The 25,576-nt window shown below is 39.0% G+C and overlaps 2 protein-coding genes across 2 annotated transcripts in view; one reads left to right on the top strand and one right to left on the bottom strand.

The window, feature by feature from the left end:
• Nucleotides 1-25,576, bottom strand: part of tbcd (tubulin folding cofactor D) — a 38,776-nt gene that overhangs the window by 5,968 nt on the left and 7,232 nt on the right. The window contains exons 14-32 of the mRNA XM_041778306.1: nt 19,999-20,155; nt 16,159-16,216; nt 16,048-16,077; nt 15,639-15,724; nt 12,535-12,615; nt 12,349-12,422; nt 12,088-12,205; nt 10,671-10,731; nt 10,557-10,579; nt 10,441-10,472; nt 10,248-10,310; nt 9,992-10,068; nt 9,780-9,861; nt 9,272-9,390; nt 9,068-9,159; nt 8,610-8,750; nt 7,751-7,834; nt 5,180-5,338; nt 4,865-5,003 (exon numbers count right to left, since the gene is read on the bottom strand). Of these exons, the coding sequence (XP_041634240.1) occupies nt 4,865-5,003; nt 5,180-5,338; nt 7,751-7,834; nt 8,610-8,750; nt 9,068-9,159; nt 9,272-9,390; nt 9,780-9,861; nt 9,992-10,068; nt 10,248-10,310; nt 10,441-10,472; nt 10,557-10,579; nt 10,671-10,731; nt 12,088-12,205; nt 12,349-12,422; nt 12,535-12,615; nt 15,639-15,724; nt 16,048-16,077; nt 16,159-16,216; nt 19,999-20,155 (1,676 nt within the window). The remainder of the gene's footprint in view (nt 1-4,864; nt 5,004-5,179; nt 5,339-7,750; nt 7,835-8,609; nt 8,751-9,067; nt 9,160-9,271; nt 9,391-9,779; nt 9,862-9,991; nt 10,069-10,247; nt 10,311-10,440; nt 10,473-10,556; nt 10,580-10,670; nt 10,732-12,087; nt 12,206-12,348; nt 12,423-12,534; nt 12,616-15,638; nt 15,725-16,047; nt 16,078-16,158; nt 16,217-19,998; nt 20,156-25,576) is intronic.
• On the top strand, nt 21,513-25,436 carry znf750 (zinc finger protein 750). Its single transcript, XM_041778307.1, has 3 exons — nt 21,513-21,588; nt 23,195-24,477; nt 24,585-25,436. The coding sequence occupies exons 2-3, from the start codon at nt 23,216-23,218 to the stop codon at nt 25,147-25,149; spliced, it is 1,827 nt and encodes a 608-aa protein (XP_041634241.1). The 5' UTR covers nt 21,513-21,588; nt 23,195-23,215; the 3' UTR covers nt 25,150-25,436.

Below are 25,576 nucleotides of genomic sequence, written 5' to 3'. Positions count from 1 at the left end.
GCTGGCCTCCAGTGCAGCTCCTGGAAAGTTAGTTGAAGCTTCATCTCTCTCTGGCCTGTATGAATATGAGCCTGTGGTGTGAGAATGGTAATCTTGGCCCATGTATCTATGCAGTGTTGGCTCAGTTTCCTGCATTCGACCCTGTACAAACATATCAGTCCATCACGTCTCTCAGGCCAAAGCAGGAGGTAAAAGCAAAAGGAGTGCCAGAGCGTCTCTCAAGGAACACGTTAACAGCCTCCATTGGCAGATGAATCCAACTTTATAGAAATCACTGCTGTTACAGGCATTAAATGTGTTTTTCTTTCATTAAATCCACAAACAGTGAATGTTAAAAATAACCCAGCTATCATTAATCTTTGTGGGCAGGACCACTTTGCGAATGATTGGTTTTAAGAGGTCAGGTCAAACTGGAGGAGGAGGGAGAACTTGATCAACCCCATTTAGGGGCCACATGTGAGCTTCCAGAGTGATGGTGTGCAAGAGGTCAGATAGGGAACATGGCAAACACGCTTTAAAATTTGTTATTTAGTACTGGATTTAAAACAGTCAACTGGTGGGAAAATATATTTGGCTGTTGCTTGAAGCACTTGCATTTTTTTCAGGATACATTGGGATCAGTGATCCAAACTCAGGTAGTGTTGCCAGAGGAGTCAAGGTGTAGATAAATAACAGCCTCATATCTGTCATTTAAGAATTCATAAAAGTCAGACTGCCTTATAGTTAGGAGGAGTGGGTGGATAAGACATATGGCTCCCCCTATTGGCCTTAATTCATCTGAAATAATAAAAATCAAGAGCCAACAGTATTTAATAGCAGCAGGATTTACCACCATGCATCCATCATGTCAGGGGGTCTATATTGTTATAACAGCGGTAAAAAGTAAGAACAACATGGAAAAAGCCAAAACAGCTCAAATCAATCCTATTTGTAACTAAACCTCTTCCATATTACAATCCATCATCCTTTTTCTTTCAAGTCATCATTTACATTAAATAAAAATCTCATTTGTAGCCTCAATTTGTGAGTGTAGTTAACAGCCTTCAACTAAATTACTACTGAAATTAAATACTGTTCCAAAACAGCGCCAGGCTGATGGATTTATGAAGATTTTCCTCTATACTGAATAGGGTCGCCTTCAGTGTGAGACTAAAACATTTTTATTTTGTGCTTGGCTTGAATACCACCCACTTGGTTACTGAAGTGGTCCTCTGAGGCCAATATGTGGTGGCTGCCATATCATCTCAAATTAACTTTCAGTATAACTAGAAACTAACAAAGAGATAGAGCTTAGGCAAGTCGACCTCCTGACAAACAACTATAAATCGCTAGCTTGCAGTCATATCAGCCATGCCCCCATCATGCAGAACTTTTATCCTTTTGGACAAAAACAAAATGGAGTGTGTCAATAAAAATGTGAACTAATCCCACTAAAACTGTTTTTGTTTTTTTAATCAGGCTGTAAACATGATTATTTCAGCTGAAAAATGTCAATTTTAACAAGAAGTGCATATTGGGGCACAGATGGCCAAGCAGGCCGGTTCAGACAAGATGATTTTTTTTTTTGGTAATTCACAACTTCAGGATGTCAGACTATCCAATGAAAATCTTGTCCTTTCTTGGCTGACAGGCCAGCCACACTACAAGTGTGAGCCATATGCTGACATCACACCACTGTCTCCTCAAATGTGTGTGAGTTCACAGGTCGTTGGGGAGGCAGGGGGGGGATCAGACTTCTGCTACAACAGAAGAACTCTATGTGATGCTAGCAGTTTTTTGCTCTAACAAAGAGAAAAATACAAACTGGAAACAATAATGGACTCCTCTCAAAATATAAAGATGGAGGAATATATGGACCGGCTCTCTTTCAAATAGAACTTGAGGTATAAATGTGATTAAATGTCAAGAACATCACTGTATACAAAATCTGCAGACAGAGAAAAAGTGGGGACTTGTTTAATGTCACTCTGGTAAATGATGATACATAGATAAGAGCAAATGCTCTCCTATCTGTAGGCATTAGGAACTATAGATGTGGTTGCTGGGACGTTGCCATCTGGACAAAATCAGGCTGAATTTGTATAGTCTTAGCTGACCTCTGGGCCCAGGTTCAAGTCTGACCTGTGGCTCCTTCACAGCATATCGTTATAATAAAGCATAATAAAGCTGTAAAAAGCTAAAAAAAATTAAACAAACAAAAGTAATTAAAGAGACCATGGGCTGGGAATATGACCTCTGGTCCAGCCTCAAGAGGAAACTCAGAAAACAGCATAGTTACCTCCGCCAAGGAGGTTATGTGATCGGGAGGGTTTGTTTGTTAGTTTGTTATGACATAACTCAAAAACTTAAGGACAGATTTTGATGAAATTTTCAGGAAATGTCAGAAATGCCATAACAAAGAACTGATTAGATTTTGGGAGTGATCCCATTTACCGTCTGGATCCAGAAATTTTTCAAAGGATTCTTTACTATTGGGAGATAGGGCTAATGGTGGAGGTCTGCGCTCACAGAGTGCTTTTCTAGTTTTTTGTTTGTTTGTTTTTAAACACAATAGCTTGTTTTTACCCCTGTATTTTTGCCCTTAGAAATATGTATAATTGAAAACTGATTTATTTGTTGTTTGCTAGCAATCAAATTGTAGTTTTAGTACTTAATGTCGCTCTCAGACTTGAATCTATCTTTGCAATAACCTTTCAAATCCCCAGTCTCGTAGAATCCATATTTCCCCTATCTCATTAGTGTAATATTTGCTTTATATATAGAGCTTCCTAAATGGGTGGGTTCCCTCTTGCAGGGTTCATCATCCATTTCCTGCATCATGTGTACCTCCCTTGCTACTTTGTGCAGACACGTAGTTTGATTATTAGCAGAACAATTCGAAGTGCAAGTGGAAGCTGTGTGAGTGTAAAGAAAGGACTTTAAACTTTGGACATGAAATAAATAAGTCATGCTCTCAAAATGCAGAGCCACAGATTAAAAGAATATGTTCAATTAGGCAAAGATCTGAGTCTGTATTCACAAAGCCTCCTAAGTACCGAGAGTTGCTCCTTGTGACTAAATTCTAAGATTGTTCATAGAATTATGTCTTCTAAGAATTTTCCTTCCTAGTTAAGAACAGATCCTTGTAAAGATAAAAGCTATTTACAATTCATCTTAGCCCCTCTTAAGAGGTCCTAGGGGGAAAACTGTTAGTAGTAGAGAGGAAGACTTTGAAAAGGCTTAAGAGTTTCCCAAGCAGAGAAGAAAACAGAAGAACAACAGAGAAATGTTCTCTGAACACTGAATCAAGTACTACAAATTTTGAATAACAGGTTTTTAGTCAATCTAAGAATTTGTTCAGTATAAACTGATGCATACATATGGGGTCCCTCTAAATGCCGACTCAGACTACACAGTTTTTTTGGTCATTCACGCAGGCACCATGTCAGACTATGAGACTAAAATCTTGCCCTGTCTTGGCTGACAGACAGGCCACACGCTCATTGTATGCTGATGTCACCACTCTCTCTCACAGGTTGTTTTGGCGGGGGGGACAAAAGACTGTCAATCACTCTTTAACATATCTCTTTAATGTAACTGTAGCGGTCTTTTGCTCATAAAAGAAGATAACAACAATCAAGAAAAATGTATGGATTTGATTATGAATTATGGATAACAAGTATGGATTTATCGAGAGGAGGACAATATGGACTGGCTCTTCTTCAGATAGAGCTTAAGGTATGCAAGTGATAACACAAATGAAAGAAAATAAAATGTACATACTAGTTCCCTGGAGGGAGAAAATGTAGGGACTCTTGTAAATGATGATGCAAAGCTAAGGATAAGGAGCAAATCGTCTCCTGTTGGTAGGCGTCAGGATTCACGGTGCTGATTTCAGGTCTGGGTGTCAAATGAGACAATGATGCAAGAAAAAATTCTGTCATGCTAGTCTTGTTGAATCGTGGTTGCAAGACGTCTTGGACACGTCGTAAATCATGTCACACTACAAGTGTTTGTCATTCCTGTGTGTAAAATCGGGCCCAAGGTTTGACAATGAGCTGCGATATTGCAGTCGGGCCAAAGTCTGGCTGAATTTGTGAAGTATAAGCCGGCTTTAAATGCGTTTTACATCAGAGGTACATTTAATCACACATTAAAAGTTATTCACAGGATACAAGGCTACTGCAAGAGCGTTTATTTTTTTTTAATTACTTTTGGGTTTTTGCTGAAGAGAGAGGGGGAATACGGGGAGAAAGAATGGAAAAAAAAATCTACCAAACAGCGCCAAGATGGTAAATAAATCCTCTGACCAGTGCGCTGTGGACTGTAGTCTCTGTAAAAACCATCTAAGCAAAACCAGCTCCTTGGTCATGTTTTTAAACATTATGTAGGCCACACTTTTAAAGTATGGCTCCAAATTTATCAAACAGAGACATTTATAATGTAAAAGACCTCCAAATTACACAATACCTGACTAGATTCAATAATTAGGTTGATTAATTTTACTGATTCTCTATGGGTGTCATTGTTAATTTGAGTATTTTCATTCACTTCCTTTATCTTTGTTCTTAGATCAACCTATCACAGCTTTGGGAAGAATGCAGGGTCTACTATGCCTCCTCAGTTTCTGTCTTTCCCTCACTCAGAATTGTTCTGAAAATGTTCCTAAATCTCCCGTAAGTGAAGACACCTTGCTGTAAGTTTTAGAAGCTAAGTTAGCAGTTCTCTGACACAGCTCTCAATATGTTTTCTTTTTTTATTCCTATGCCTTGTTTGTAGGTATTTGCGCAAATGTTTTTGCATAATATGTGGACATGCCACTCATCAGTAAAATGTTTTATTCTGATTTGACAGATTTCCACTCCTCCCATCAAAGTTGACCTACTGTGGACTCTGTGATCCCTCCTACAGACACGGTGAGGCCCAACAGGGTGTGATGCTGATACTGAGGCAGTCTGAGCAGCTGGGTGATATACTTGAAAGCCTGGGATGGAGCATTCCAGTTCAGGCTGGTTAGGGTCTCACTGAAAGAAAGCAAATTAAAGCAAAGATCAACAAATACAAAAAGTGCAGTCATATGCAATCCCTGAACATCAAACGTTAATATTAAATGTGCACATCAAAGACTGATTAAAATCCCTGCATCTGTCACAGCTTGTTGCTCTGCTGGATGAGCTGCTGGAGAGCAGGGGTTACTCACACAGGAAAAATATTCAACAGCTCCTCTCTGTGGGGGATGTGAGGTACTGCAGGGTCTGTACTGTGCAGCAGGTGAAGGAGGATGCTTCCAGCATGAGCTCTGTAGCGATCAATCTTCTCTGCTGCCTGCTGGGCCAGGCAGCACATTGTACATTTCACCCTTACAGGCAGAGAGAAAGAATAAGTCCCAGCAGGTTTCCACTTTATTCAGTGTAAAATAGGTAAATGCAAATTGTTAGTGAGTATGTCAACTTAACCACTTTTTGGATATGGCTCTGTTGACCATCAACTGAAATCAATGCATTCTTCATCAACCATTCTCCCCGTTATTGCAGTCAGCATTTTGTAGCAGTAGAATAAATCAAATCTATACGTCTAACTCCGTCGCTGGAGGTGGAAAGTGATATATTATATTCACTTGGGTTACTGTAATTGAGTAGGTTTGTGTTCTTTCACTTTTTGAGAGTAATTTCACTTTAACTTTGGTTTATCTTGGGGGAACTATTGTAAACTGCTTCATTTAAACTAACTAGCTAACACAGGAATTCCAAGCTTCCCATCGGCTAAGTAAAACTGGACAATTACTTGGCTCATAGTACCACTTAATGAAGGGGATAAGGAGAGGATGATTTGACATTTTGTCCAAAATTTGCAATTTGCTTTTCACTTTTTTATACATATTGTAAATGTATGACTTCAATTTAACAACCTGGTCAAACCTGGCCTCGCACAAGATGTAAAAATCCCTGTTGACTTTCAACACCATATGTATTACAATTAACCAGGACAGAGCAGTGACTGAGCAGAGGCTTGAGAGACACCATCAGTGGCAACATAAGGAGGATAAGAGTTTACCACGCCTAACTTTGAAATGCTGTGCTGAACAAAACTGAACCACACACAGGCATCTGACTGGGCTCCTACAGACATTCAACAGAGGATTTTAATCCAGGTCTGCCACAGTCTTATTGTGAGTTTTTGAACTTTTTGCCTGAATGTGTCACTACTTTCAGATCTTAAAAGTAGATTTGATATTGTTTTACCATAGTTTGAATAGTTAGCAGAGCCAACAACAGGACAAAACATTGACATTTTGACAGTACTTCTTGATGCAGAAACACTTCCTGCCACCCGTCTGGAGTTTTTCGCTGTGACCTGACCCTTCTGCAAACAACCTATACAAGCAAAGCAGGTGCCTCTGAAGGTGTTTCATTCAATCCTTGTTAGAAAATGCGTCTTTTACTGAGCCTCAAAAAACAACAAGGACACTCTTTGCTGGAAATGATTACAGTTGCACAAGAAAGGTTGTAAATATTTACAGTTTTATATACTGTCCAGTAGTATCCTGATAAACATCCATAAGCTCAAGAAGGAGAAATTGATGCGTTTTTTAATTGTACATCACCGTAGATGGCATGACAATGGCCTATACATGTTACAGTTTAACTTTAGAGAAAATCATAACATGTTTTAATGCTTTTCTTTGAATGCTTTTAATGTTTAACTGTTCTGTTTGTAGCTCTGCAAAGCACTTTGAATTGTTCTGTGTATGAATGGTGCTCTACACTGTAAATAAAGTTGCTTTTCCTTGCCTGGGGGGGTGCAACTTGGAGGTAATAGACTGCATTTTACAGGGAGTAAAATAAAAGTTTCTGAACTCAGTTACTATTGTGTTAAACAAGTTAAACCAGCCACTGGGCAAAAAACCCTCTGGCATTTGTTTGGTCATGATTAGTCAGAATCCATGACAAAATGTGACACAAGAACATAGATCAAGTCGTTGATTCAAAGTGCTGCCTTCTTGTTCCGCCGCTTTTTTTACATTGACATTTAAAAAACATCCTTAGGCCGTAATAAACCAAATGGCAGGTAAACTAAATGTAGCCTGTTTCCCCCGGTCCTCTATTACTATTGCTAATTCTTGATGATCTAAGTTGGATTTAACATGCGCTGACATATTTGGACCACACCTTCAGACACCAAAGATTACAAAGGCAATGAATAAACAACCGGCTTGACACCTTATGTGGTCACCTGCTGGTGACATGAGACGGGGTGGAGTTTTTCTACCTATTAGTCAAAGTTATTAATGAAAATCCAGGCATTGATTTTTTATCACAGTTTTAGTTTCAGACAGAAAATTACAGGAACGTACAACCTTAAGTTCTGGAACTTTTCCTTGTTTCTAAGATCAAAACTGAGCAAAGTTTGCTGCTCCCTTTACATTACAAAAAGAGCTGAAACTTAATGAACTGGTCTTACTGAATGCTTTTAGGCTGATTTTAAATGACCTGGAGGCAAGCAGATTTGCTGTAGATGTTCTTCCTGATATATTTATGATTTTGGGGGATGTTGATGTATACTTGTTGTTTAAATTTGTTATTTTATGCCTTTGTAATTTTTTCAAGGTGTAAATTTTGTCAATCATTCAATATATTGCTGGTCATTGTCTGTCAGAAACTTCAGCTGTGCTTATGTCTGCCTTATTCAGGACACCCGAAAAAGAGATTTCACAGTCTCAGTAAGGTTTTTTTCTGGTTAAAGGTTACATAAAAAAAATAATTCTTCTTACAGGTCAGGTGAGAGGATCTCTGGAGCACTGCCAGCCACCAGCAAAGTCACTTCCATCAAACTGGTCATTGCTGCCTCTCTTACCCTGGGGACATGACAGAAAGAGTCAACACTCCTGCCTCAAAAACATTGACCTGGACTCCTATGATTTCCACAACCTCTTAAAAGCAGCCATTTATTAAGCAATTTCTGAAACATATTTGGCAAATGAGAAACATGTACAAGCACAAACATGAGTTGGCCCAACGACGCACACCACCATACAGAGACTGCACTAAAGTGTCACAGGTTTTGACAGTTTCATAGTCAAATTATCATCACTGCTGCAAGGCACTGTTTATGTGAACTGATAATCAGGTAATTCATTGGAAAGTCAAACCCTGATACAGGTGCACATTCCTCAAGTGTAACTGAGGATTGCTGGCCTATTGGCAAACATTTAAGTTAGTCAAAAAGGGAACATCTGGTGTATGAGATATTAAAGAAATAACTGTGCTGCATGTAAAAGAAAGTGTGGTGCAAAAAAAAAAAAAAAAAGAAAGAAACAGAAGGAATAGATGAGTTAAGGATGTGCAAGCAAAGAGAAAAACAGATTTAAGAAAACCAGCAAGGGAAAACAAAAGATTACATGGCAGTGTGAAAGAGGCGGCACATTCCATGTCGAGAGGCCAAGTGACGAGCCAGGTGACATTCCTGGTGGTAAGCGTGGCCCGGGGCTACGAGTGACACGAGCAAACAGGGACAGAAAAACACCAGAGGCCTCAGGCAGGAGAGCATTCCTAATCCCCGAGGCAAAATAAAAGTGTGCATTTGTTAGCTGGGAGTGTCTCTGCCTTTATTTTTTATGGATGTCAACTCACCAGGCCCCTACGTCGCCTCTGCTGTCAGTGGTGTAGTCATTCATGCTGTTGAGCAGAGTCCTGTAGACCTCTGACACATTCTCTAAGCAGAGAAAAGAATCTGGGGAGCCGAGGGCGCAGACACCCGCCTTCATACATACTCTGATGGAGGAAGATTGAGAAAAACTTGAATTTAATTTATTAAAGACACACAGGGCCACTAGGAGAAATGAAGGAGCTGATAAAGTGAGGATCATTTTAAAAATAGATACTTTGAGTAAAAAATGACATTTGTTGTTTGATTTATAGCTGGACATGTCATTCAGGTCCTGCAGGTGTAGCCAGGTGACTATTTATTTAAGAATTACTGCCTACACAGCATCACTTAACTAGCACAGAGAGCAGACAAAAGGCCTTCATGACACAAGTCAAAACCATAAGATATACATGGAATGAAAATAAAACTCATAGACACCTACTGAGAAATAGCTTTGATTGCATCTCTTCTTGCCTCAGTAAAATTCCCCTCCTTCTGGCTGACTCTGCACATCTGCTGAAGGCCTTCAAGGATCTATTGCAGCAACCCATGCATGCAAACATGAAGACACAAACAAAAAACTTTAAAGATACAGAGATAGTAAGATATAGAGCAGCTAGACAATGTGCACAGCCTCAAAACACACCTGCTTCAGTTTGCTGTGGATCATAAATCTAGGCAGACACCCAAGAGCGAGGGCAGATCCACATCGAGTGGGGATCTGAGGATTCGTCAGCCCTTCGATGTACTGAGACACCAACACATCTTCACAGGTACACACAAACAAAGACACAATGTGACAGGGTCACTTTTAAATTCAGGTGTACAGTAAAACTAGTGGGATGAGGGAATATAAGACTCTTTGTCTTGGAGAATTGGTCTCTTTAAATCTTTTTAAAAGTAGATTGAAGGCATTGGAGGATGATGCTTCAAGTTGTAGATGTTTTGACCAATGACTTTGTGCTTTGTGTTTTGGGATTTGTTTGATCTGTGTTTATAACCGTTATACTTCATGTCTGTAACTCTGTTCATTGTGCTGCCGCCTTTCTTGGCCAGGACATTCTTGTAAATGAGATTATTGATCTCAGTGAGGTTTTCCGTATTAAATAAAATTAAATAAAAAAAAAAAAAAAAAAAAAAAAATAAGTACTCACCCTGCATTTGTGTATCAGCCTGGCCTGGTTCAGCCTGGTAGTACTCCTCACACAAGGCAGACAAGGCTGACACCGCTGCAAACTGCAGGGGATAAAGCATAAAGATCATCAACCCTGATAGGTTGGGTTAGGTATTTCTGTAGTGATGAATAACATTTCTGTAATATCTCATAAGATGGTACAAAAAGGAAAGTATTATTTATCAGGGTTACCATAATGCCATCCTTTGCTCCACTTGAAACAAAATGAAGAGTCTTTATGGTGTCGTCTATAAGAGACTGCCAACCAGCTGAAACAAAGTGCCACAACATTAGAAACATTCGGTTTGGATACTGAATGAATTACAAACATTAAAAACGAAATGAATTACAAACATTAAAAACTGAATCAAAATTAAACATTAAAAACTGGATGAATTACAAACATTAAAAACTTAACAGCAACAGCTTATAAGAAAAAAAAACTTACTTATAACTGGCTCATTCTTGAAAGGCATTTTAGACATGGACAGCTTTTCTATGAGACTGAACACTATGGAAAAGACAAAATTGATGAATCTTACTGTGTTTTGAGAAAAGGTAAATGCTGTTTAAGTCATACAGGTGTTTTGCAACAGTTAGACCGACATGAAATCCGTTTTATCATTTGCATTTGCACTTACTTGCAGGCCGCATAAGCTCTCCACCAAAACCCCTATATTTGAGAAAAAAATAAGATAAGATCAGAAATCAAAACAAAATAATTTTATGGAACTATGCTGGATATAAATCTGCCTACCTGTACTGTTTCCTGTCATGCAGCTGAAAATAATTCACATTTGAATGTTAGCATGGAAAACTCGGTGACCACTGTTCATTACAACATTTCTGAGCGACTCTAAGGAAAACCTACCATCTGGTGAATGTTTTTCAATGCATCCACACATTCTGAAGAAATCATGTCTACAACAACCCTGTGGGGAAAAACATTAGGTTAATTTAGGTTCTAATGAACAAAGGAGGAAAAAAATCACTGACTACAAACTACTTTTTAATATCATTTTAAACCAACTTAGCCTATCTTTTCTTCAATACACTGTATGTTCTGTAAAAAAAGTTTTCATAAGAGCCAGTGTCAGAAAACATAAACGAAAATACAGGGTTGGAAAATGACTAATTACATTGACTCAAATGAGCGTAACTGAGTAGTTTTTGGGGTATCACTTTTGTGTACCTTGTACTTTATTGAGAACATTTTGAAATCAGTACTTTTACTCTTTCTTAAGTAGGTTTTAACCAGAGTAAATGTACTTTTACTTGAGTAAAAAACTCTTGTACTTTTTCCAACTCTGTTGCCTACACAGTAGCACATAGCGAGAGAATGATTTAACATCACATCCCAAAAGAGCTTTTGTACACAGCATGGAGTGTTGATATCTCAGGGTTAAACATTTCAGAGTTGATTTTCACTCCATTCTGAGTGATCTTCAGTGTCTGAATTATTTGACAGTGTAGATCTCCCAGTGTTAGTTCAATACTGTTGAGTCAATTGATCTAAGCTCTGTCCAGTGACATTTCAGATCTGAGGTGGATTGCTGTTGTTTGTGATGTGAGACAAATTTGCACCATGAGTGAAGTTATCCACCGAGTTACAGTTCGCATCTCTGACTTGAGGCAGTTCTAAAGGACAGTACTCATTCTTTATCAGTATGCATTTCCTTGCTTTGAGGTTGACTCTCTGCTTTGTTCTCGCCAGATGATATCCACAGATTACCAAAGATTTTCAAAAGTTAGCACAGCTCTGCCATGTTGTAAAATATTTTTAACATTTTAAAAGTGTAGTTCAACTGTTTGTAGCGTGGACTGATGTAGACACTTTTAAAGTGTTGAAATTTACTCTATTTAACTGAAACTAAAAATCTTTTGCTGTATATTTTACTTTATTATAGAGGGGTCATTACTTCAACTACATCTTTGGAGATCTATTCTCTTGTTGTTCTTGCCAATAAGGAAAGATCATATTTTACTTAACATCTCCCCAGTAGCTACTTAGTATTTAAAGTTAACTTCAAATAAAATAATTTTTACTTTTACTTGAGTAGATTTATAAACCAGTAATTTTACTTTTATTCAAGTACATTTAACCGGAGTAACTGTACTTTGCGTGAGTAAAATAGTCGTGCACTTTTTCCACCTCTGAGCAAATACAGTAAATTAGTTTAGGTTGATGATATTGGTAAACTTCTTACTGTATTTTCCACTTATTTTCCACTCCACAAAGGCAATTCCACTTACTCCATAACCTATTGAACTGTTGACTAAGACTCTACCTGCTGGTCTGAAGGCCGAGTTTGTAGAGGGCGTGCATAATCTCTGCACATGCCAGGATGGCTCCATGGCGAGCATGGAGGTCAATGCCCACTGCCATGGGCAACAGCTCTGGTAACACTGAAAGCAACAATAAAGGAAAAATGTATGGTGTACCAAGTCATGTAAATAATTACAGGCTTTCATCCTTCATGGCCATGCATTTCTCATGAGCACTCTACTTTCTCTGTTGCCTGAGGAACAGGTAAGGTAACATCATTTACCTGTTGCTGCCATGTAATCAGGTGCTTGAGGCGTCAGGTTGTGGAGCGCTTTAGAGGAGAGCTCTCGAATTGCACTTTAAAAAACATATTAAGAATAACACAGTGGTGACCAAATATCTACATTCAGGACAATGATACCCTCATATTTGATCATTTTAAGAAGAGCAGAGCATCAAGAGCGCTTACACATCCCAGTGGTTAATCTTCATGGTAATCAGATGATCGATCATGGCCTTGGTGTACTCTGGGAAACTGGCTATGTAGACACTTTGGGAGAAAAAAGGAAATTTTATTGAATAGCTGCTATCAGCCAAGAAATAGCAGTGTAACAATTAAAACGTGTGGGAGGGAATTTCTGTAGCCAATCGACATGAGTACATTCGTTTCTAAATCCTTATACTGTCGTCGTGGTTTGTTGCAGTTGTACAGCCAGATACACCCTGCGGCTAGCATCTTTTTCTTTTCTAACTGCTACAGTGTTTGTTTTGCTGTTGGTGTCACAATTTTGCCACTTCCTGTAAGATTACTTTCTTTACCTGCTAGATGCTGAAAAGAGTAAAGGTATTGAACACAGAACCATAGCCTTTATTACATATAAACCAACTTTGTTTTATTTTTCTTAAAATGTACAGTTTGTAAAAATTCTGCACTGAAATTTCTGAATTAAAAAAGTCCAGTTTTTAAAACCAGATCCTTAATTCTTATAGTTGGAACAGTCTGTGTCATCTCCTGGCAGCTGCCATGGAAGTGGGAACTTCTGCTGGAAGCGGCTATTGCTAAGTGTCATTCATGTTTTATGCAGCTTACTTGTGATGCACCACAATAATTCTCTCCCACCAGCGACGTATTCAGTCATCCAAGCTCCCCATGCAGCATGTCACTCCAACCCCATCCCAAGTTGTTTTTTTTTAAAGTAACGAGTCTCTTTATCAAAACTGCACTCCATAAGATGTATTAACCAAAAAGTAAACCTCCTTTTTCATTTTATTCTATATGATGAGGGAGAAAAGCTGTTAAAAGTGCCATTCCTGGTTACCACTGCAAGTGAGCCCAGAATGCCTTACACATAGCTTGCAGCAGAAACCAGGAAGGCTGCTTCTAATAGCTTCCCTGCTCTCATTTGTCAAATTCATCCATAAAGCAAAAACAGTTGTTTACAAGAGATGTAGGGGTATAGAACAAAAGTATACATTTATATCTCTAAGCCTAATGCACACATAAGTCACTTTTTTGCACATATTATAATTTTCAAGGTGCAATTGTTGTTCAGTAAATGTCACTTTTTTCAGTGTCTTCATTTGTTTCTTTACATGTTGTTTAAAATCACAATAAAAACCATACCATATTGTAACCGAGGTATTATTGTACTGGGAGATTATGATACCTTTACACCCTTATTGTTTACTGTTCAGAAATATGCCTTATGAAATGTAGCTTTTATTGAAAAGACTCCTATCTTCAAAACAAAAAACCAGTGGAGGGAAGCAAGCAGCATGTCTCAACAAATCAGCAGAGTTAAGATTCAGTGAGGAACCACAGAGACTAATAGATTCATGGGAAGACACAATGAGGAAATTAATACAGGGTTTCTAGAAGAAGCTTTTGCAACACCTGTTCCAACCTCTGTTCAGGTTAGAACAGGTGAATCATTCAGGTTACACAAGTTAATCAATCAAACTAAACTAATTAAACTAAGCTGAGTGCATTCAAAGCAGCCTTTTAAAAATGTTGTTAATTACTTTAAGCTGCATTTTTTTGGCATGTGAAATTAGATCTTATTGGAAACATACTCTTTACAACGTTTATCATAACCGGGTTATTATTGTGTATTTCTTTCTGATTCTAAATCAGATATCTAAAAAACACATCTGTATTCCTGTACTATAACCTCTGAGACAACGCTCCTTTCCCATTTGACAGCCATGTTCCTCCGATATCACGTTCAGTGTTGAGAAACTCAAGTATTGTTTTCATGTCATACTGTAATATTTTAGTTTTTCACATAAAGATGGAAATTCTGACAACTGTTTCTATTTAATAATTCAAAAGAGATTGATTGTGTATGTACTAAGGCAAGCCTCAGGTATACAGGGTATATTCAGAAAAATTAAAATCAAATTTAATACTTTTCCAAGATCCTTGATACATCAGTGACACAGTTATATCCATGCTTTGTGCTGACTGTAAGCAAAAAAACGTGACAACATAGTCAAGAAAATTCAGATAGTATTTGTTAATGTAGTATAATAAAGCTTTTCTTTAAATAGTGGCAGTGCTATCATTAACAGACTCTATGCTAGTATTACATTAGGCAAAAGTTTCACTGCACAGCTACTTCTTATTTGCAAAATCCTGTGAAATGTTAAAAAGCATTGGTCCCAGTCTCAGCTCCAACACCCTCTCCTCCAGCCACTTCTCAGAAAACTTGCATTTACCTATCACTTGCATGCACACATCCCTCAATCACATTGGTAATTTGCTAGCGAGGGTACAGAGGAGCTTTAAGGATGCACTAATGGCTCGACAGGCCAGAACAAACAAGCGTGTGACTGACGTCAGATCTGGTGGCACTCCATCAGACTCTCATTTGTGATTCAAATTAAATGTAAAAACAAAAGCAAAAGCCCACAACCTCTTTTTACAAATATAAAAAAATGAAAACAGCAAAAACATTTAAGACATTATGATCTTGCATTCATACTTTTTAATACTTAAAGGCCTTTATTTTTGCTAAATTCCATTATCAACTTTAACACTTTTCAAGACCCTGCACACACCCTAGTATAACTCACTGGACTTATTTGTGTTTACAATGAAACATCAGTTGTGTAGCTCTGTCTTTAAGCTTCAAAGTTATGTTCATGTTGCGGCATAATTGTTAGCTTCGATTTGATGGGTTTGAACATTTTTTCATAAAATGTGTAAAACGTGGTCTGGCCTCTCAGGACTTTCAGTATGGATTATCTCTGTACATGCTTTACTTCCGAAAATGACTGAATAAGTACTGTATTGAGAACCTCAATGTTTCTCTGACTAACAACGTAAAATATACCAGTACGACATGATAAACATGATGGAGTTTCCCACCCCTAGTGTGGCTTCACATGAACTTGCTGGAGTATGGTCTATGAAAATTTATGTGCTACTGTTGCCACTGCACAGTACTTTCTCAGGGTGCTTGAACAAGTCAAAATCCTAAGCATTCTCCAATTTTTAATTTTAACTCAAGTAATGTGGGAGTAAAGTTGGTAAAAAAAACAAAAACAAAGGCATAATGCACCGTTTCTTACCTTATGTTCAGATAGCATTTGTTAAGGTTCCCTACAGCATAGTAGTCTGCAGTAGTTAAGATGTCAATGCCATGAGGAAATGTGCCCTAATGCGACAGAGGAAAGAAACATAAGGCTGAGACATTTTCAGTGCACTGAATAAGAAAAATGGCTCATGCTGCTGGTCACTGGTTAGATTATTCTCAATTAGGACACAGGTTATTCCTTTTAAACAGGTGTTGGCATTAATGTGGGTAAATCATTTCCTTTTGGCGGCTTTTAGCTGTGCAGAAGAACTTGTTAAACAAAAAAAAAAAGGATTTGCTAACAAGGCATGTTTGAGCAAGGCCTGGATGGCAGCAAAGAAATTTCAAATCACAGTAATTCTGTTAGTCATTAAACACAAGTAGTCAAAACTGCGGTCACAAACCTGTCTCCCAACATTTTCCTGGAAGGCAGCCTGGGACAAAATGAGACATAAAAATTAACATTTGTCATGAAACTGTGAATCTTGAATTTAAAACTCAACCAGAGAACTTACAGAGGCAGCTCTGCGGCAGTTGACGTTTCGGTCAAACACAGTTGCGATCAGTAAAGCGCTATAGAGAGAAAAAATAAAGTCTGATTAGCGGTTAAAACACTAAGTAGAAGATGCAACTTCTCCAAACCTCCAATATAAGTGGACCGTTCTATAGTAAAATAAAAAAATAGTATAAAAAGTTCAACAATTGTTGTGGTGTACTGAGGTATAAAAGAAAAGGAAATCAGCATTCACAGGTTCCTTTTTTTTTTAATCGATTTATATAAAGTTCTAAAGTTCTATATAAAGTATATAAAGTGACAATTAAAATATTTGCTGCAGTGCACAACTGTATAAATTAAACTTGAATAACTTTTCTTACTTTGTTTTTTTTCTTGCCCTTTGCTGCAATCTTTTTTTCTGGATTTTTCTTGACAAAATAAATCGTAAGCCGAGTCAAGTCTGTTTAATTCTTTTTCAAATTTGATTTCAAGATAACTATCACCTGTAAAGAAGAGCAAAAAGAATCTCCCAACACTTGTCAGCATGTGCAGAAGGTGGTTAATGTTAGCTCACCTTGCTCTTCTGTAAGTTCAAGGTTGAGATTTCCTTTGACTAAGATCCTACCTCTTATCCTAAATGTCTAAAAATAACAATGATTTAAAATTTACAATTGATGTGACCTAAAACAAAAGGAAAGTAGTTTGCCAAAAACATTTAATGCCCCCAGTGGTTATAGGAAAAACTGTTGCCATAGTATAATTTCCTTTTTCAAGATATTAACCCTGCATGACAGTATCCTGCAAAGTAAAACAACATGTATCACCATCTTTAAAACTTGACATAAGTAATAACCCGAATCAAACTCTGATTCTGCTTCAACCGCATCACTTCTTCACCTTCACTGCCTCTCCAAGCCTCAGGAAGGGTGGGTGTGTGAACATCGGTTGTTGAAAAGGGGGCCATCATGTTAATATATCATAATGACAGCCTGAGACCAACCGCTGCTGGACTTGTTTGCTCTCCTCCAATGTTTCCTGCCTCCAAACATCAAACTCCAGGTTTTGAGCCGGATCAACTGCCCCAGTTTGATTTTACTAACTGTCCTTGCCCTGAGGGAGCGGAATCAAAAACAGTCCTGATGGGACTCTGATAATGCCCTGGGAGATTTTCTGAATAACATCTGTGGCAGCTACATTTAATAAGCATACAGTGTGACTGTAACCTGCTTGAGTGTGAGAGTGCCCCCAAGTAACTAAGTCCTGTATTAAGAAAGTGAGTTTTCTGTAAATGTCATCAGGCTGTGATGAATAAGAACAGGAATCAGCTTGTCTGAGCACCGCTGCCAAACGGTGACCGAAACCCACAGTAACAGGCGAAACCTGGCAATCCTGTAGGCTAGGGAAAGGGAGGGTGTTGTCGCGACTGCTCAGGATAACGGTAGTCGCAAGGGAACAAACTGACACTGCAGAGCTGGTCTGCACAGTCAGAGGCCGCAGGTCCAAACACGCACACCGAGAGAAAAGAGATCAAGGAGGCAGCAAACGTTACTATAGACAAAGACTGAAGACACATCATTGGATGATATCGCAACCTAGTTTCTCTACACTAGCTTCTGATTTAACATATTAAAATGTTACTCATTACCTTTTAAGGCTGGCTGCAAATCATGAAAAATGTCCTTATAAGTCATTTTTATAAACTAGCCCTGTTCAATCCAGTTCTGTGGAGTTCTACACAGACCATTTATGTGCAGCCCCTGCAGCTTAAAAAAGGTCAAAGTCAAAACTAAAATAACAGTCATCAGATGGTGATTTAATCAGAATCTCTTGTCTGAATACCATTTCAGCATCTAAAAGAAGTCAAAAATCTCAAACACCAAGATTTGAAAATGACTGTTCAGCAACTTTGAACATAATGCCAAAGTAAGCTTTTGCATGCAACTGCATTTCATTAGCCTCTCACTCGGTATCATACTAGATGGACCCTAGAGAGATTTAAAGATCCTGTTGGTTATAATGCACAAGAAGATTTAGTCTTTTCTTTCAACAAGCACCAAAAATGTCAAACACGTGGTGCTCGGCAGCACTACTTATTTCATAAAACATCAAGGGGAAACACCTATCCAAGAAATGACTGGCATTACAACCCATTATTACCTATAAAGTCTTGCCTTTTGATACAATTATCTTTGAATGGCATATCTATTACACTAAGCTATAGAAGACCTCAGCCTATTTAAAAAAAACAGGAACAAAAACATCGCAGGTATATCAGCTAGTTATGTGGGGACATGCAAGACTGATGTGTGGCAGTAAATATGTGCTCAGAGGCAAACTGCACAGCGTCTATGCAAATTAAGATAACAATCAAATTCATGATGGGTTCGTCTTCAAGTCATGCTGTTGATCTAAACAGTCTATTCATTTTGTTTTATCTTGAATGCAAACTATAATTTTTTATAGTTGAAGATTCAAAATCTTGTAAGTACATATCTATTAGATACTATTATGAATGCTGGTTTAGCATACATATTTCAATTTCAGTTATGATTTTAGCTTCCTAAAATCATCACAACACAATCAAGATTAAACAATTACAGTGCTGAATGCTATGTTGCCCTCGTTCTGCTGATAGGTTCTATCATGTGCATTAAATCTTCGTGTCTTTTCTACAGTCAGGCATGGGAGTATATGCCGGTTCAGCACTTTGACGTGTCAGCATTGATCCTGTGCTGCTCTGGCCTCCTAATGGCCATCCTCCAGGCCTGCGCCAGGCCCATGCCCATCCCTGCATATATCACCCAGGCTGCACCCTCAATGACACACATGGTCGCCCCTGGCATCTGGACCAGCCGCCGGACTGCTGAGCTGGATCAGGCCCAAGAAAGCGGACCCTTCCATCCCTGCTCTCCTGAGCACGTTTGCATGGGACACAGGATCAAAAGACTCTGACTTTCGTCCGCATGCTCAGTTACTGGGAACGCCACACTGTCCTGCTCAGAGAACCCATCAACCCGAGTGCCAGCTGAAGTCTGCAGTTGATCTCAGTGGATTGATGGATTAAGCCGCCATGGGAGGTGAACTGCTCCACTCTCTCACCATTCACAGACACAGGTTAGATGGCAGCATCCAAGGCATCCTCAGATTCCTGGATCATTGTTTTGGCCCAAGTGATGTGCATTTACAACATTTCAGCCTCCTCACTCAGCAAGTTAAGAGCTCCCACAAGGACGTGTAGTCTCCACAAGGATCAAATCATCAGTAATTCGGATATTGCCAAATGACACTCAACAGTTCAAATTTTAATTGTTGTTTGTGTTTCAAAGTGTTCAGAGAGTTAAAGTGTTGTCCAATAAATGCATTTGATGCAGATGTTGTAAAATCAATTTGTAATTCTTTGATAATCTAATAATCTCAGAATCACCCAAAATAAGTGTGATTATTGCCTTTTTCATAATCAAGCAGCCCTACTACTATTATATAGACTTCTTATGGACTAATGTATCAGTGACAGTCACAGGATGCAAAAAGTCTATTGGTAAGTCTACCATTAAAAAAAGGTCTGTACCCAAACAGGAACTCAATTTCCCTCAGTTGAAGAAATCAGAAACATCCAAATGACAAAAAAAGTTTTAAAAGCAGAGTATTGAAATGTTATGATACCATAAAGAGGATGCAATTAATCAAGATTAACTAAAAAAAACCTCTGAGATTAATCGCTATAAAAAATAGTAATTGTTTGAAAGCCCTAAAAATTATTTATTTTTACCACTAGAGCTAAAAGACTCACTCTTGAGTTAAGTTAATAATTGAATGAGTGTGGAGGATTTACAGCAAAAAACAGGAGAGTCAAGGTTACCTGGAAATCTGATTGACAAAAGGCTCAAGCTCTTTGGGTTCATAAGCCCGGGCAAAAGACCAGCATACATAACAGGCAGCGTCACGCACATTAGAGCCAACGCTGCAAGCTCCCCTCTTCTCCTCATAGGTCAGGGATTTGATGATGAGTGGCACAACTGAAAGCAAAATACAGACATAGATCAGTGGATCGAGGACACAATCGATTACACGATATGTAGTGTGCAATCTCTGAGAACACTTCCCAAATTAAAGATAATGTGTGTATTCTACAGTAATGTACAGTTCATTGTTGATATTTTCCTGAACATTCTTTCTGCACTAAGCTTTCAAATTCTTGTAAGCAGTTGATTTTTTTTTTATCTGCAGCAAAGTTTGTGCAAAGAAAAGTTGAAAAGTACAACAAACTGTTGAGAATTCAAATCGGCTTAACTGGCCAAGTATGCTGACGCAACAAGAATTTGACTACTGGCGGCTTTCAGTGTACAGGAATTTAACATTAAATAAAAAATAATAATAAAACTGAAAAATGTGTAAGAAAGTAAGATTCAAATATGTATAAGCTCTTGTTGGTATTTTTTCTAGTATAGACAAGTCTATGGCCATTGATAGTATGGTTGCTAGAAGTGCAAAGTGCACAAGAATGCTGACTAGGCAGGGTTCGAAGTATAAAACATGTAAAGATGTAGGCAGATTTACGTTTAGTAGATAAGATAATTTAGGATAGTTGATTTGTGCAAATATGCATATGAGTTGAGGTATTTTACCTCAGTGACTTAAGTTACAGTTAGAAGATTAATTATTGCAGCGTGCATAGTTCAGGGGTTCAGTGGTGTTACTCCTTAAACTTGAAAATATCTTGCAGAAAAAAAAATGCATTATCACAAAATATTTAGAGAGAAATTACATTTTTTTGATTTCATATAAAATAATTGTTGTTTTTCAGTGTGCAGGACAATGACGTGGCTAAAGATTACTTCCATTTTGAGACTATTTTTCTTAAATATTTGGAAATTGCATTTATTACAAAAAGATGGCAAAGAAAAATAATTTGCAAGTCAGTTGGTTTAGAGTGGTTTCATTTCTAAAGCTGTAAAATCTGTACGGCTGTACTCCTTTAACACTGCTCATATAACACAGGAAGTAACAAGTATGCAAATATCACATCGATCTTCACAGTTTTCTAGTAAATGTGGTACATCTAGATGTGAAATCCTTATGCACCATCATAAAGAAGCCAATGTGGTCATTTCCACAAAAGATAGAAACAGAGGGGAAAAAAGGAAGAAGGAGTGAGAGCCCCTACCCCTCCTCATCATGTAAATCATCGCTTGAGGCCTGACTAATATCAGGTACATCAGTGTTGCCTCAGGGCCCTGCTGTTTGGGCTGAAGCCCCACCCACTAGTGAGACAACACCTCAGAGAAAGGATCTCACCACACAACTAACCAAACAGAGCATACAAATGCAACATCACACACTCTAACTAACATTAAACTTATCACACTGACTGGAGCGGACATCCTGACCAGACACGAGCGTGGACAAAAGGGAGGTTCAGGAGAGGACACTGCTGAAGGGGCCAGAGGAGGTAAATCTTTTTTATCCATTTATCAAGGAAGTAGGGTTAAATTATATTTAATTTTCTCAACAAATCTGTCAAAGCTTTTTTTTAAATCTGAAAACAGGACACTGTGTAGTGTTTTACTTAAGTGTTGTTTGGAGGTGTTTAGAGTAGTTATATGCCACACACGCACCTGTTACCTAACTATTCTCTGCCACAGGGATGCAAGGAATGATAACAGAATGAGGCTTCTTCAGGAAATACTCTTTAAGAGCTCTTATTTTACAAATTCACCTTTTAACTCTTTTGTGGAACTATAAAAACAGGAAAGGTTCAAGATTAGCAATATTGTCCAACAAAGTGAGAAACTTGTCTTTGGCTCTTAACCTGTGCTGCAGCCATATTCAACAACTGTCCCATTGAAAATGAAACATTAATAAATAATGACAGAAAACTTCCAGAAATATAAACACGTTCTTAAAATAAAAGTGCAAGGTAAGGTAAGATAAGAACTGTGTTTATAGAATTTTTTTTTTTCAAATTAAGGTTAAAAAAAAGTAAATAAAAGAAACAGATTGAAGTTTTGACACAACCATATTTCGTACACAGATCCATGGTTAAAAGGTGAATTTCAGATGAATTCTTGTCCTAAAGAAAGGAGTGGCTTTGCGTGCCACTACAGTTGCACAAAAACTTGAGTGACAACTTCTTGCGACAGCGCATGACAAGCAGGTTCCTCCATGCAGCATTGAGCAGTACTTAACTCACAGCTTTAGGTGATGTTTCATTTCAAAGGCAGACCTAAAGAGTTTCAGACTCCTCTTGCTCCATAGTTTTACTTAAACTGCTAATTCTAACCATTTCTTCCCATATTAGCTGGAACATTAAAGCTGGATTATTCAAATGGTGATTTTCAGACTTGTATGTGGCGAGCTCATCAAATAATGGTGATGACTGGTAGCTGAGTACATCCCGCAGGTGTAGTCATGGGAAGCAGGTGGCTGGTGGTTCCCACGCCGACAGCACAGAGTTTAGTAAGGTTTAGAGTGAGCAAGTCTCTGCATGCCCTCCAGGTCTGTGTTGGTAACTTCTTCGTCTGCCCAACACCTGCCTACTTGATGCCTTTGCAGCTCTCTAACTTTACAGAATGGATAAGTGGAGTATCAGAACACACAGACAGGTGAACAGGCAGGCTAAGCAAAGGTGTTTGTAGGCAGCTGCCAATCAACCAGAAACACATTCAGACATGAGTGCACCTATGCAAACATGTGGGTTTTTGCACTGTTCTCTCTGCTTGGTGTGCATCACAGTTTGAAGTAACAGTTGGAGGAATACATTAGCCTGAGGGTGCAGCATTCTGTGCAGCTAGAGATTTTTCTACTTGTGCAGCTTAAGAAACATGGAGCGGAAAACCTTCCAACACGAGCTACTCTCCAACTGAACCAGTCAAACAACTATTGGTCAAACAGCAAGACAGTCAGCCCAGAGAGGGCTGTTTCTTTCTGTAAAAGAGTGTCTTTTACATTCATTTTATATGCATTAATAACATCTTCTCTAACAGCTTCAGTGAAGTGAAGGAGAAAGCGAATCACTTCTAATTCCTCGTCTACAATGTGCATTATTTTTCTTGCAGAAAGTGTGCACTTCCTTCAAGATGGAAACTGCCCAGGAGCGCAAGCCAAAAAGGCCACACTATATCCCCCGACCGCCAGGCAAGCCCTTTAAGTACCAGTGTTTCCAGTGTCCTTTCACCTGCAACGAAAAGTCCCATCTCTTCAACCACATGAAATACAACCTGTGTAAAAACTCCATCTCTCTGATGTCCCAGAAAAGTGGTCAGACAGCCCGACAGGTCAAGGCTATAGCAAAAGGAGTCTCTTTAAAATCAAAGGAGTGTCCAAGCCCTCCACTGACATCTCAAAACAACAGCCCTGAAAAACAGGCAGCTGAGGAAAACGAGGCTGAGAGCAAAGACGACACTGAAGATGTAGACATTGGGCGTGACAGCCCGTTCATTAAGGACAGCCAGAGTGTGACAAAATCAAATACAGAGGCAGAGAGTGAGAACAGCGAGAGCTATGAGGCCAAGTCTCTGCCCCGCCCTTCTGCTTTCTCCCCTGTCACACCCAAAAATGACAGCACAGAGGCCCTGAAGTCACCTGTGAAACAGTCAGAGGATCTGCCAGCTTCTGCTCCCTCTTTCAACCACCCAGGATTCCAATGGGGCACTATTTCACCATCCATGCCCTTAAAACCGTTCCCTCCTCCTTTTGTTCCAGAATACCCTCCTTATTTGCTGCCTGATCGGCCGTTGTATCCACCATACTACCTCACAGGAAACCACAGCAGCGAGTCAAACTCTTCCTCCTTCCGGCCACAGTTCTTGGATCCTCAGAGGCCTGTTGTACCACAACCCATTACTCCACCTCACCTCTTCCCCCCATACCCATACAGATACTGCCACCCTCTTAATCCTGCCCCTCCTCTACATTACACCCTGTACAGGCCTCATGAGCTCTCTATGCCAATCACAGGACACAGATATCTTCCTTTGGACTTGTATGGCCCAGCAATTGGGCCCAAGGATTATGACTTATACATGCATTCACATCCCAGCCACAACAGTCTCAACACATCTATGAAAGAGGAGAGCAACCATGGGCAAAGTGGAGACAAGGAAACCAGGCTAAGTCCTAAAGAGGGATGTTCAGCCTTGGGGTCCCCTGACAGACCAAGTCATGCACATTTAATCCAGAAAGACACAGATGCTCCCCACTACACTGATATAGGTGTGTTGCATACATTCACCCAACATGAACACACAGCTAATGATGTGCAGCATGCTGACACTGATGAGAGGCGGGAAGAGTCTGCAGAAAGCTTGCTGCAGTTAAGAAACCTGCATGTGGATGGAAGGTAGGTATTTATTCAAAATGAATCTTTTGTTTATTAGCTTTGATGGGTTGCTCTGAACTATTTGTATTTACATACTCAATGTCTTCTCCTTTGCTTGCCACTTTCAGATCATCTGAAATGAGCAAATACTACACTTCGTCTGCTCCTGAGCCTCTACCTGAAACAATGTCAGAAAAGGATACTGAGGCCAACAGAGAAGATCTGACACCCCTCAACCTTTCGATGAGAAATCAGGAGAGAGAGAGCAGCTCCTCTGACAACAGGTACTCTGATACAGAGAACTTAAAGGTGGTAGAGTTGCCCCTGAACCTGAGCCTGAGAGCCTCTCACAGCAGCCCTGCACACAGCTCTACCCTGAGCCCTTCAGAGGATCCTCTGCAGGACACTGAGCAGGAGGAAGAGCCATTCGACCAGCGGCAGACTGCAGCTCTAGCCCTCTGTCAGCTAGCCATTGCAAGCTCTGCTGCCTCTTCATGTGACTTCAGTGCTGCAGATGGGCTCTCAGAGGCTAAAAGGCCTGACTCTCCAAAGAAGACCAAACACGCAACTAAGACTAAAGCAGCTGGCATGAAAAGAGCAAGTAGTGGCCAGGCTGAAAGCAACTGCCATAAACCAAATAAGAGAGCAAAAGCAGCAGGGCGGGCTCTGAGGAGAAGGCTTCGTTGCTGCTAACAACACTGACTGTTTTGATAATTCATAACAAGGACAGAATATCTTTACTGCTAAAAGCCCGAACGGGACAAATATGAACTATCAAAAATTAATATAAAAACTATAATCAAGCACTGAAAAATCTAGTTATTCTAGCAAGAGAATGTGACTGTGTAATATCTATTGTATAGCACTGCTGTAAAACTGTTTGATAGATTAAATTGTAAGGGGTATTTGCATTTATTTTGTGTATTGATTTCACACGTGACTGTAAAAGGTGAAAGGCAAGTTTTATGTAGGTTCTCATTTTTATACAGCCTGACATTAAAAAAAAAAAAAAAGTTATAATAAAAGATGTGTTGCTGTATTGTAAATACATAGTGTTGAATAAATGAATTGCCCACAACTTCAAAGTGCCTGATACTAAATGTTTCTCAGTATTTGTTTA

Source organism: Cheilinus undulatus, linkage group 21, assembly GCF_018320785.1.
Source record: "Cheilinus undulatus linkage group 21, ASM1832078v1, whole genome shotgun sequence".
NCBI lineage: Eukaryota > Metazoa > Chordata > Actinopteri > Labriformes > Labridae > Cheilinus > Cheilinus undulatus.
Note: the sequence above shows the minus strand (reverse complement) of the source record. Positions and strands in the feature narration are given on the sequence as shown.

Excerpts from the sequence above, each read along its gene's own strand:
- znf750 (XM_041778307.1), top strand. The coding sequence starts at position 23,216 with ATGGAAACTGCCCAGGAGCGCAAGCCAAAAAGGCCACACTATATCCCC. Across the intron at positions 24,478-24,584 it reads AACCTGCATGTGGATGGAAG|ATCATCTGAAATGAGCAAAT; the intron begins GTAGGTATTTAT and ends TGCCACTTTCAG.